The sequence below is a fragment of the Metopolophium dirhodum genome, chromosome 2 (genome assembly GCF_019925205.1).
Source record: "Metopolophium dirhodum isolate CAU chromosome 2, ASM1992520v1, whole genome shotgun sequence".
NCBI classification, from domain to species: domain Eukaryota; kingdom Metazoa; phylum Arthropoda; class Insecta; order Hemiptera; family Aphididae; genus Metopolophium; species Metopolophium dirhodum.
In genome coordinates, this window is record NC_083561.1 from 21,652,211 (window position 1) to 21,666,982 (window position 14,772).

Here is a 14,772-nt window from a genome sequence, read left to right on the forward strand (position 1 = left end):
TTTCGAGAATTTGTTTTTAAGTATTACAATAATATTTTATGTTGAATAGATTTGGTTTAACACTTGGATGTTATATTAACTTGGGTATCTACTGCGCAGCTATTCACTATATATAATCAATCTAATCTATTTGCCCCCAAACTAATAATGTCTGTTCCAGAAACGTGACCATTGAAAGCATAAACAATAGCCTCAAAATTTCTTACATAAACATTAAACATATAACCACTAAAGTGCATTCACAACGCCATAAATCATCCTGATATCCCTTGTTTATCTTAGTATATCCTACCGAAAAGCTCATCCGAACGTTTAAAACATATACATGAAGTCATATGATATATTACTAAAAATTGCGGACGGAAAACAAAAAAAATAACGACTGTTGGAACTCTTCTCGGTTAACTCTGCACTTCGACGTAAGCCAATATTGTATTTTTGAAAAAATTATGAATCATCACTTCGAAAAACCATTTTGAATGGCGGAGCTCATCGGTCCATTCATTACCTATAATATGTTATGAATATTATTTTTTTTTATTTTTTGATAATTTTTAAATCGAGTTGCATTGAAAAATAAAATTTGTATTTATGTAAGAAGTTCTTAAAACGTTGATGTATAATATTATATTCAGTGTGGAAAACTCAAAGTGCTAAAACGAAAGCACCAAAATTGCAGATAGACAGATAGTTGTGTGCTATAGGTGCTTCATTCCAAATATTAAATTTAGACCTATATCGTTCACAAACGCTGAACGAATTATCTTCATCGACAAATGTGTTGGCTGATTATGATAAATCGTCAGTTTTTGTGTAATATTTTATTATATTGTTAGTACTTAGAGTTAGTATGGTAAGCAGTCGCGTAAGCTATACCGTAAATATAGGGATAGTTAATTTTACAAAAACAATTGCGTGTAAAGAAATAGTAAGAATTTTGTTAAATGAACAAAAGTATAGATTCTTACGATGATTATATAATATGTATATATAATAGGTATATATATATACCTACAATAGATCTTTGACGATTTTCAATATTTTGAAATGTATAAAATATTCATATCGGTACAAATCATAATATTTATTTTCTACATTTTTGGCGCCTATCTCATATAATATATTATTATGTTCTACTATAATTTTGGCGTAAATTATAAAATAAGTATTTTTTTATATCTTTGGTGCTTATAAATTATATAGCCGTACATATTATATTATAGTATATAGTGTTATAAAACAAGGTTTAATGATTGTAAACAATTCTTATTCTTCAATATAAAAATCTATATAAAAATCTTGTATAATGTTATCATGACTTGATTTTAAGACAATAATCATGCCATAAAATAGTAAAACTTCAGATGAAATACTATAAACCATCAAAATATCATCACTGTTCGTAGAACTAATTAATATACTAATCAATACAACTTTAATCGCTTTTCAAATCATTGTATAAACGAGTATTTTTCTTCCCGGCATGGAAATTAAATTTTGGTGTTGAACTTTCAATTGGTGTATTAGAGGCTACGGTATTTTAATAAAACGTCACACTTTGCTATGAAAATCCAAAAATAAACTGTTGGTATAGAATTTACAATCTATATACAGTATAATAGTACATATTATATTCTATAGTACATATTATTATTATGTCAAAAGACTTAATAAAAAAAATATCATTGTAAAATCAATAATATACATTACGTCTATAAATAACAGAATATCTACTGTAGAAACTCGAATTCAATATGTGTATAATATTATCGAGGCACCATTATGACGGACAGTATTTTCACTTGGGTTACTCGTAATAATTCCTCGGTGTTAAATTGATTTAAAATGTACCACTTTAATAAGTAGGGTATTTATTAATAGACCGTGTTTATAAATAAACACTAAACACAATGTAAAGATGAGGATTAAATTGAACGTATATGAATATTGAAGTAATTCTTCATACTTAACTTCATGATGGATTATAAATTGTTAATTTTTCTTTTGTCTACTCGATCCTTCAATTGTTTTTTTTTTCCTGTCAAAGGGAAATTTCATTATTCGGTATTTTCAATCTACTGCTATCACATTTTGCCCTGAGAGTGCCTTTGTGGCCTATATACTGTACAATTTAAATTTCATGATTTTACATTACCTATCTATTTAATCTATTATACTTCGGTGTTTCTAGTGTTTCTACAATTCAATTTTCTCTATAATTTTAGCTTCCATAACAATTTTTAAAAATATTTCTTTACATAAAATATCTCATCTATCATCTATATAGTAATTATTACTAATTGGTACCTTTTTTTTTCCTGGAAAAAACCACTACATGGAGGCCCTACTGCTGTGGCATTGCTTAGCCCTCATGTAGCATCGTTTATTTAATAGAAATTTTTACATATGTGTTTCGGATCACATGGGGCAGTGGCGTACCTTCCTTAGCTATCACTAGTATGTATTCGCATACCCCAACCCCATGATGCCTTACTTAGTAATTGCTACCTACCAGTGGCGTGCCCAGGAATTTAAAATGGGGGGACAACATATTTTTTTTAAATAAACAAAAAAAAGCGGTAAGTGGAAGTTTCTCTGCTGTACAGTAGGCTACAAGTGGGTGACTGTAAATTTGGATTCAATTATACATATAATATGTGCAAAAAACGGTTCTGAGCAGAGACGGTCTGGCAGCCTAGGATATTTTATATTATCCTTGTATTGTTATTATTAATATATATATATATACATTTTTAACTACAAAATCATTTTAGAAGCTTGTGGTTTTACAATGGTATTTATTTATTTTTTTTTTTTTATCCTGGATACAAAATTTCTACCAGAGGAGTGCTTTGATTTCAACATATAGTATTTTATATTTTAGCAAATTGGATGAAGATGGTACTTTAGTACTTTAAATGGTAACTTATAGGGAATCAATCTTGTATTGAATGATCAAATCTTAGATAGTTAAATAGATAGATAAAATTTTTTATGAATTTCTAACTCAAAATAATTTGCACATTTTCGTGATTTTTACGTAATTTGTCAAAAATCAAACCAAATGCTTATAAAAAAAAATTGTGACTGTATTTTTAATATTTTTCAACTGCCATAATAAGAATATATTAGGAGCCTCGTATTAAATGTCAAGCTTGTTGATTCAACGAATAAAATTAATAATTTAGAAAAATTAGTGACTCTTAACAGCTGTAATGACTAATAAGTGGTTTTCTGTAGGTCAGTGAAAATAGACAATGAGGGGAGGATATAATCCCTAACCTCCCCCCCTTGAGCACGACACTGGTACCTACGTAGGTTTATATTGCTAATATATTTTAATGGCACAAAACACACAATAGCTATTTTCCCTAGTCTGCATATTTTAGATATTTTACAAATATTGTATTAAATTATTATTGTTTATAATTGAAACAAGTTAATATTGAGTATTTACAGATTTCACAGAAATTAACGGCCCTTTGGTTCAGTTTCTAGAAACAGTTCAATAGCCACCTGTATTGAATTGATTAAATCAACAATACCTAATGCAGCGTAAAAATGGAGTAAAATTAGTTGGAAAAATTTGTCGTCTTTTTCACGCAGTTTTCAACGCGCTGGTTCGGTCGAATATTATTGTAATAATTCATCATCTCATTAGATGATTGGCATCTGGTATTCTGGTATACGGTATACATTACTTTTTAAATCAATAGTAGTGGTAAAACGATGTATTACGAATCCGATGGTTTAAGTCCCATTTTTGTTTAACTTACGATTTTTAAGGTCTAGCAAATTGTGTAATGTAAAATTGTAAAGTAAAAAAAAAAACATAAATCGATGAATTATTAATAGGTAGGCACCAATCAAACAAACATTATTCGTTAAATTTGTTATAATATTTTAATAAAAAAAGAATAAGAACCTGTTGAATAGACTAATTTTTCGTGACTTGACTCAAATAGTATCTGAAATTGTTTTCACAATGATTAAATATTATTTGATTATAGGCATACTTTTCCTGGAAAAAATATACACACATCATGTCATGTACTTAGTCTTGTAAAATATATTATAATAATATATGTATTGTATGTTAGTATTAAGTAAACCAAATTCTGCTTTGGATAATTTTTAGTATAATAATAATAAATTAAGAACGACGAACCACTACCTAGGTATATGCTGCGACCTACGTCAAAGTTCGTGCAAAGCAAGACGAATGCCCTGCACTCCTCGTGTGTATCCTGCATGTCCGGCTTTTCAAAAACCCATAATTTATTATGCATGGAGTATGAATATTATATTATCTAGTGCAATAACAGCATAATATATTTGGTAAATATTTGGATTTTGTACAGTTTCTGTTACGATTGTGTAAGTCTGCGTTAGGATTAAAATCTTGTGATTCGTTGTCGGCTCTAAACAAAAAAAAACACAAATCGATGAAATTATTAATTATTGATTCCAATTGTACGAGCATGAACATTATTCGTTCAATTTGTTATACCTAATATTTTAATATAGAAAGAATACAACCTATTGAGTTAACTAATTTTTTGAGACTCGACTCAAATAATATATTATATCTAACACTTTTTCCCTGCAATAATTAAATATTATTTGTGTGGTGCAGTGTGGAGTGGTGTATCCGTGTATGGCTTCAGTCGTGCTCTGAGCCTTTTACACGCCATACATGCCTGTTCTAAACCAACCGTACCTCCCCCACACCAATAAAACCTACTAAAAACTCCAGGCTAATGACCTCAGATGTTGAAGCCTCAGCTTAATTTAAAAAAGATCCTGCTCAGAAAATTATTTTTAGTAATAATATTAATTATAAATATAATAATAATAATAAATTAATAACGGTAGGTATATAACCACTACCTAGGTATATCCTGCGTCAAAGTGCGTGCAAAGCAAGACGAATGCCCTGCATCCGCGGGTCACCGTGTATACCCTGCTGCATGTCCGGCTTTTCAAAAATCCCCAATTAAGTATGCATGGAATATGAATATTTAATTATCTAGTGTAATTACTGCATAGCTTCGGTAAATATTTGGATTTTGTACGGTTTCTGTTGCGTTCGTGTTAATTTGCGTTGGGATTAAAATCTCGCTATTCGTCGTGAGCTATATAATATACGGTACAAAACCCAAAGGCCATAACCTGCAGATTAGGGCTACACAATATTATTCCGATAAGGCATAATGGTTTTTAGATAATTGTTTGGATAAAAAATTGTGTTTGTTGCGAGTAAAAAGACAACCTGATGAACTTACGAACGAATCGTTCGAACATGATAAGCTGACAAAAAAAAGTTACTGAATGCAACTCGTTAGTGTCTATATAAAACTGTTCCCATTTACGAGCAAATTATTGTTCTTTGCCATATTTTGTATTAAAAGTATACCTATAAGTAATTCTTGCTGTTGACTTTTCGACACGAATACGTAATAGTATTATAGATCGATGACATATTTTATTTTCAATGTTAAAATATCGCTGAAACGGAGAACGTTTACAATAGTGGAGTACACAACAGTTGCATGTTTGTTTTTTTTTTTATATATTATAGACATATTATATACATATAACCATATTGAGGGGTCAGAGTGGCAGACATACTGCGGGTTCCTATAATTGATTTATAACGTTTGATTACCACATGTTGACTTTCGTGTGTCTACGGTGTAAATTAACGTTTTACATATTATTATTATTTTAAACGTCCTTTAAAAGTTCAAACTGCCAATACAATATAAACCCACTGCGGGTGTTCGACTTATAAATAAATAAATAAATATTTCTCTGGTATTGTAATGACAAATTTATTATTTTGCGTTAACACCTCTTTATTATGACTATAACATAGGTCTATTGTCTACTTAGTAAGTTCACCACTTGTTACCTACTTATACACTTTTAATAATATTACAATATTATAATATTATGGCTTTGTAAAATTCAGAAATGAGACATATAGTAATATTAATTATTACATGATCAGACGATAAAACAATGAATGACATTATTACTTGTAAAATATGTCATTAATCTAAAATCAAAATTAAAACGGTGACATATTAAAATAATTGTATTATAATGATTAACCCACTCTTTCATTAATGATGCGAATACACAAATTAATGTATTCTGTAATTATAATAGCTAAATGATAGTTACTTACTGAAAGGTACAGAGATATTTTTATTGATTACTCTTATTTAATTACTTGAACCATTAACCATTAAACTACAACAAAATTAATTATTTACATGTTAAATTGCTATTTTCGCTATTACTTTCATAATATATTCATATTATGTCGACAAAAAAATGATTGTAAATAATTATTATTAGGTATATATCTAGATATGTAAATATGTAAATAATCATATTAATTATCGTCGAATACTTTTATAATCAAGATAATTTTAATAGATTTAAAGTTAAATCAAATCAAAGTAATACTATAATAATATTATGATAACCTATATGAATCATAATATTATTCTGTTTATTGTGGTAAATAATTAAATTGTTATGCACGTATACAATATGTACTCTGTAACTTATTACAATATATTTTAAAAATAACTGAGTGATTCGAATCGAATACGACGAAGCATTAGCGCAAATAGGGGGGGGGGGGAGCTTGGGGGACTTAGTTCCCCCCAAATATCAGTCAATCCCCCCTCTCCAGTTCAAAATCTAGTAATGAGTACTAATTTTTATATTCTGTGGTACTAAGCAATATGGCCTATGGGGAGAGGTGTTTGAGTCCCTCCAAAAAATGTTGTCAATTTGCGCCTATGCGACGAAGTGATATGACTTCTATCGTATAAATTAACCGTAGGCACGATAACAAGCTCTCGTCAACTATTGTATTAACACTGACACAAAAAGCTTCACCTATGAACAAATTTATAATACGGATTAATAATAACTTAAAAACGAAAAATATAATACGAGATATAGAACAGGCATGGCTAAGACTTACTCGTGAATTCACTATTCGGAAGCGGGAAGGAGATAACAATATTTTAATAAATTGTAAAAAAATGTAGAATAGTAAGTACCTATGCGTTATTTAAAAGTTCAAAAAAAAAAAAAAATCGAAAATTATTTATATTCTACGAGCTACCATACAGTAACACAATACACTTGTGATGAAAAAAAAAATGTCACCTTATCGTGTATATTAATAATTGCAATATTCTTTAATTTTTTCTTGTATATATTATGTTATAAATAATTTATGTATCTTTTTCCTTAATTTTTCTACTTTTTGTTCCCTAACTTTACAAACTAATATATATGTATCACTTTGCATGTCTCGGGACGCAATTCGGGTCCGTTTCAAAAATACCCAATTTACGCAGTATTTGACTATGACCTTTTTTTCGGGGACGCATTATCAATCAAGAGTCAGGACCTACTCCGGTACCAATATATAGTCCAGAATAAACAATCAACAAAATATAATATTAATATAAAATATATAACCTTGATTCAATATACCCATTTCATTCTTCGGTTAAACAAATAGTGTCTACTTGTAATTCTTAGGATTAGTTTAAAGGATTTGTTCAGGGCGAAAAAGAACGAAAATATACTATACTTGTCTACGTATGCAATATGTTATAATAATTACATGCATTCCCATAATATTATCTATTGTCTTTTCAGTTTTAGTATTTTAACATTTCATTGCACGCTATTTTTAATAAGCCACTTACGTCTTATTAATTGGGTTATTTCATATGAAAGCAGGTTACAATGTGACTGTCGGCGGTTGTTATTAATCGAAACCTTAAGTAATGAGTACGAGTATTCGGGTACAGGAGAAGGCAGTTTCCACGGACCCGGAGCAATTGTGCGACGTGAGTGTCATAATATATTATTGTGAAACAATTTATTGTTCTAATGAAGTTTTCAAAGAAACGTTATTATTTTGTTTTTTTAGCTTCCTATAAATGTATTAAATAGTATTGTATCATTTTAGATTACTATTTTTTAATCGATTCCGTACTTTATTAGCTAGACCACGAAGACTACCGGGTGCATCACATCCTGGCGGCACTAGTCAACCGTAAAGTCATATCCATCAAAGCGGATATTTGTGAGGCCAAACTCAAATGGAGGATACAGCCAAAGTTATTGGTGCAAAGATTGGCAGAGAAAAACTCAAAAAACAAACGCAAACTAGGGTATGTGTTCATATACTTTGGGGGGGGGGGGGGAGAGAGAGAATGCAAGGGTTGTTGGCAGTAGACATTGGAAAATTTATAAGTACAGACGTTATCATTGATTTTTAAAAATTATTTGTTTCTTGAAAGTCTATTGTTACAGATTTAGAGTCATTCCAATTGATACCGTTTAGTCCAATAAAATCAATATACAATAATATACCCATTGGAGCAAAAATAATAATTCGTTGCTTTTCGTTGAACTTTTGCAGCCGTGACATTTTTTCTATAATTTTGTATTGACGTATTATCTGTAGAAACATAATACATTAATATCATAATCAAAAACAAATTTTAAATTATTCATGATTTAAGTTATTGAATAAAAAAAATTTTCACCAGACATCACCTAAATAAATATCGATTTATTGAAACACAGACAATTACAGTTCACAACAAACCCCAGACAACCTTAGTGCTATGAAAGTTTAGAAAAAATGTTATAACTAATATTAACAATTTTTCGTTTTATTTGACCTATTTAATAAGTAACTATGAAATTATTTGTTTCATTTTTTTCATTCCATGTAAGTTAACAAATGTCACATTTATATTGCGCTATGTGTGGGACGTAGGTTTCTAGCACCTATTAAAAAAATCATCCGTCAGAAAAAAAAACGTTTCACTTTGTTTTCCCACTCAAGAAAATCAATACATTTTTATTTTTATTCTTTTACTCGGTACTGAAACCTCTGATGTATTAATTAAAACTATTTATCTATCAGTTGAACTGTAAAATATAACGACATATCTCCTTTTGGATATTTTACGCTGAATAAGAAAATCCACGTAATTTATTTTTACGTACCAGATATTTTGTGATAAAAAAAGCCGATTACAGAAATATATTTCTACTGGAAACAAATACAATTGTCGGGCAAGATATTTTTTATTAGATAAAAATATATATAAAATATATAAATAACAATTTTAATTTCACTAACAACGAATTATATTGCAATGTAGGTCAATGTAATAATGTTTTAACGTTTTATGAAATATATTTAATTTCATCTACGCATTTTTCAAAATAATAATTTAGTATTAAACCATATATTTTTTCTTTGAAATGTATATCAAATTCTCGTACAAATATATATGTGTACAAAACTAAATGTCATATAAAAAGTAATAAATAATATGAAGTTTTGTTTACTTTATCTCATAGACAAAATCATTACGTTTATCAAATACGATAATAATTAATAATGGTTGAAGTTTGTAATGAATAAACATTAAGCTCCTAAAATATATAGTAACTAGTAGCTTTTTAGTTAATATATGAATTTAAATATAAAACATCCATATCCGTATAATAAAACATGTAGCTATATGTGAGTTTGTTGGTTATAATTTATAAGTGTAATGTTCAAATGAACTATAATCACTCAGCTTTGGTACTTTTAGATAAGATTTTTTTTTTGTATGTGTCTGAGTGCCTGTTGTCTTAGGACACGATTCAGAGTAGAATAAACTATTAAAATAGTTCAATTTTCAATATTAAGGATGGTTTCTGGTATAAAATTGGAACTATTTTTTACTTATTTTGTATTTAATCAAGAAAAACTAAAAAACCAAATACGGAATATATACGCAACATTAGTTTTTGAGTTTGTTTTTTTTTTGTTGTAATTAAAAAATTAATCATCTTAAATAGGTACTTGAAATTTTTCAAAACATGAATACATATTTTGGATTCTATTTATAAACATTATAAAATATCAGATCTTTTTTTTTTTTTTGATTGTCTGAAAATGTTAATAAATTTTTTACCTAAGTCAAAAGTTAGGCAATTTAATACAAATAAAGTTCTTCTTACAGAATTAAAAAATATTGAAGATACATCATAGTCACTGTTGTATAAGTATTTAAAAACTTTAACAAAATTTGTCATAATTATGAAAATTTGAAAATTGATAAGTTTTTTATTAAACTCAAATTTTGATCAAACCGCATATTATTTAAATGAAAAATTAAGATTTAATATTTTAGTTATTTTATTGTGATTTAAAAAAATATTAATCAAAAGGATTTTAAACTTTTTAAACTCAAAAGCCATAGAGAATAGTAGTCATCCTTACTGCCCCAGGGCCCTAGTATAGTATTTACCATTTCAATATTTTGTACTATATACCAATCTATAGGTAGGTACTTAATTAATACAATAAAAAACAAATGAAGTTTAGATAAGTTTAAAAACAATTTTTTTTTTAAATTTCAAAAAAAAATAAAAACAGACGCCGAAAGGGTCGCTGCATGCATTCATGTCAAAAACACCATCACCACAACCATCACCACCATCATCAGCATCGACATGATCTAGATCACCAATTATTTCACCACCATCACCACCATTGTGATGGGATCGTTCGACAAGAAGAACCTACCCAAGTTGAAGAATGGCCTCAGACTCAAAAACCTGCAGTACCCTATTTAGGGGGGCACATCCTTACCGCCGCATTGCAAAGGTTTGATATTATATAATTATATGATCTTATAAATCTTATAATTCCATTAATTACGATTTACACTTTACAGAACGAAAAATTAAGAGAGTGATCATAGAACTAAATAATATTAATTATATAATTTTATTCATAGGCGTAATCTGGAGAGGGGGGGGGCAACTGCCCACTCAGATATTTAATTGAGTGGGAAATAGCGTAATTTTACCTTATAAATGTATATTTTTACCACAGTTTGCCCCTCCCCCCCAAGAATTTATCCCAGATTATGCCTATGATTTTATTATTACCCATCGTTATAATTCATATTTCAAGATACTTATATACAATATATGATAACATAGTATCTGAGGATATTACTACCTAAATAGTATACAGTATATACCATACGCCATATCCGGTGTAATATTCAAATTTAAAAATATGATAAATCATAGGACGTAAGGTCAACTTGGATACAAGCTAATATAATTCAAACTTGCTTAATAAACTAAACGAATATTACTTTTATACAATTAAAAATTCCGTTGCTTATAAGATTAAAATAATTTAGTTTTCAAAAGAAACACCCAAATTAATGAGAAAAAGTTACGAAAGTTTAATAAGTTAGGTATATTATATAGGGGTAATAGTTATATACAAAGTGATTATTTTAACAGTCTGTAAACACTTAACACTCATTATCTCGAAAAGTACCAACTTTTTGAGTGAGATATATATTTTTTTCTACATAATTTGAAGTCATAACAAAACAATATTTAAAAAAAAAAAAATAATATGTTTTTTGTTATTATAATTTTTATACCAAAATATTTTTTTGAGAGTACATTTTGATGTAGAAAATTTGAACTCCAGACGAATAAGGTTTAAGTAAGTATTTAAAGTTTAAATGAACGAAGAGTTACACAATAAGTACATAATATTTACTGCTATGCTCATCTAAACTTTAAATACTTATAAGTTATAAGTATATTTATAAGTGTTATTACTAAATAACACTTCGTTCGAAATTCGATTTGTATACATAAAAAAAATATCAGAAAAATATTCGGTTTATGAATATTGAATTAAAAATGTATGATATCGATCAAATAAGTAAAAACTTACGAGTTTATAACTACAATGAATAGTGAGAAGTTTGGTGTATTTTTATCCAAAATGTTATTTTATAATTTTTTATTTGCAAATATTAATACAATACATTTCAAAAATAAAACAATAGACAGTATGCAACACTCCTTGTAAGCATAGCTTGTATTGGGAGACTAGAGTTCAGATTATAATTTAAGTCTACATGACTTAAATATGTAAATAAATCATAATTAAAAACTTGCACAATTTTTGTGTTAACGAGTGATGACTATATATTATTGAAAGAACCATTTAGCGATACGATAGTCGATCAATAGGCTTTATAAACTTTAGCTTGGAGCCTGATGTACTCGGTGGTTGGCCTCAGTCATTAACGTGTTCTGAAGTCAAGCATCGGCCGAAATCACTATTTTCCGGATGGGTGACCACCCGGGTTTTTAGTGACGAATCCTCGCCCCACGTACACATGTTCCTCAACCAACCATAATACCCCACAAAATGCTAGTATCCATAGTTGCCGATGCTTAAGGTCAATAAAAAAATAAGAACAAAATTTTAGTTAGGTGGGAGTCTACTGAGTTTAGATTAAATATAGCTGAAATAATAATAACGAAGTAATAATCGCGAAGTAAAAAAAACTAAATCCAAAGCAAAAAAAAGTCTAATTTTCATATAAAAATCCACATAATTATTTTACAAATAATAGCCGAATAAGTAATGTATAACGATCAAACTATCTACTGAGTCATAATTATTATTATTAATTTTAATGTCTTTAAAAATTAGGTAATAACATTTTAACTATAATGGAGTAATTTGTCAGTGTCAAAAATGTATTTGCTATTATTTGCCATAAGGCTTTTGCTATTTTCTTACTTTTGCAATGGGTTTAATACATTAAGTGGTATATTGACGAGTCAGGTTCATTGGGGCCTCCTTTTATTAAGTTATTAATATCGTGTAATTCATCTCATCGTTTATTTATTGAAAAAAGATTCACTTATAAATCTAAAAAGAAGAAAAAAAGTCGAAGAACCCAAAAGACAAATCTCTAATTGCTCTTATGAGCCCAAAGTATTCCCAAATAAGTCTCGTCACAGTCACACTCTTAGTTCTCACACAGACCCGCACTTATCCTTCTTCAATTTATTTTTGTTTTTATCTAATTACCGGCTATCGTACATAATTATAATACTATGATGTGGGTTTATCGCACATTACTTTCAATATTATTATTTATACCTCATATACGTCAATATTCCCAATAATTTCCCAATTAGTATTTCATCTTATCCGCGGTAAATTATATTTGTTTTGGATTTTGCCATTGTTAACATCTTGCTATTTCAGTTTTCGCTCTTTTTACTTCCCGATTATTACATCCGCTATTTTGGACGTATTTTACCTTTACAGGTAGATCTATTTCAACGCAATGAACCCTTCCCACTTTCAAAGTTTAAGCTACTGACACAGCCGAACGTTATTGTGCATCAATCGTTCACCAGCATCAACACGTTCACTAGCCAGTAATAAGTCCTATCGTTTTTACACCACTGTAAAATATACAGGCTATACCGCGGTAGGTACTTCAAAAACAAAATTGGGAAATGGGTATTTTTGCATTTGAGGACCTATAGCTAATAAAAATAAAATCGTTAAACTCGGTCCAGAAATCAGGTGGTTGTCTCCGTCTTGCGTTCCAGTACAGTCCCATTTGCAACGTATATATTATATCTTCGGGACCTCTTAGAGACTGCAATTTAGACACTATCTGACTTAGAGAGCCGGTATTTCACACCCCAAGTGGGTAGGGGTGGATTAACATGACTCCGTGAATTATGTCCAATCTTCGACGGAGACTTGTGAAAGGTTGTAATGTATAGCCAGCGGTCACCCACCCGTGTAATCCAGCACCGCTGTAACAGTCAAGCGACCTTATATGCTTGTGAGGTCGGATTCTTACTGACTGTTTTCGGTGGGTATAGTCACGCTGTCGGCGTTCAGTAGTTGGACAGACCGTCCCTCGGGACATTAATTCAGTACGTGGGTCGGTACCGTCGGTGCTGGTCGTCCATCATAATGACCCGCGGTCGGCGCTACCACCTCGAGCTAATACGACTCGGTGGCGGCTCTACCTTAGGTAATGGAAATAAAGGTAGGTGGTTGTAAATATAGGTATTAAATTGTAATCCAAATTTACACGTGTTAAAATAATCACTGAGTATAATATGCATGCTTTTACTTTTTATATGTAGCAGGTACTTAATATAACTTTATTTTCTACTTTTTCTCATTATATTATACATTATACATTATACATTATACATTATATTGTATTAACATTTGAAATTGAAACCAACATTATAAGTTATATAATATAGGTAGACACTAATTGACTGTATATCACGTTAAAAAAAATCATCTTGGCATCAGTCCTAATATGGAGAATATTATTTAATAAAATATAACACATATAATAATATAATATTGTAGCTATTAACATTTTTATAAACTTCCAAATGTATTAAATTATCAACATTTATAAATGAAAATGTCATACATTGCTAAATTATATTTATTGAATGGTAAAATTACAAAAAAAAAATGGTAAACAGGTAGACTCTGTATTATGTGTTTTAAAGAATAATTAAATACGTAAGAATAAAAGAAATATTTGTACATTAATATATAGATCTACTGCTGGCATGTCAGAAGAAAATCGGCATTATATAGAGGCTCAAAACCCAAAGACTCGGTTGAAAAAAAAAATCCGAAGAACAAGATTCGGAGAAGATAAACATAATGTAATGAGACCACATCCCGTACCCACTATACATCCAGACGACTTGCCTCAAAGAGCGAGATGGACAATTATCATCACCGCCGGACTGTTGCTCATCACTTGTATGTTGTTGGTGGGCGTAACATTAAGAATGGCACCCGTAATTGACGAACTCGGT

The 14,772-nt window shown here is 29.4% G+C and overlaps 1 protein-coding gene across 2 annotated transcripts in view; it reads left to right on the forward strand.

The window, feature by feature from the left end:
- Positions 1-14,772, forward strand: part of LOC132939124 (uncharacterized) — a 93,183-nt gene that overhangs the window by 74,493 nt on the left and 3,918 nt on the right. The window contains exons 3-6 of one of the 2 annotated variants that reach the window (XM_061006149.1): positions 7,777-7,889; positions 8,047-8,216; positions 10,493-10,723; positions 14,505-14,770. In XM_061006149.1, the coding sequence (XP_060862132.1) occupies positions 7,827-7,889; positions 8,047-8,216; positions 10,493-10,723; positions 14,505-14,770 (730 nt within the window). In that variant the 5' untranslated portion in view covers positions 7,777-7,826. The remainder of the gene's footprint in view (positions 1-7,776; positions 7,890-8,046; positions 8,217-10,492; positions 10,724-14,504; positions 14,771-14,772) is intronic. The other variant, XM_061006150.1, reaches the window with a different exon arrangement.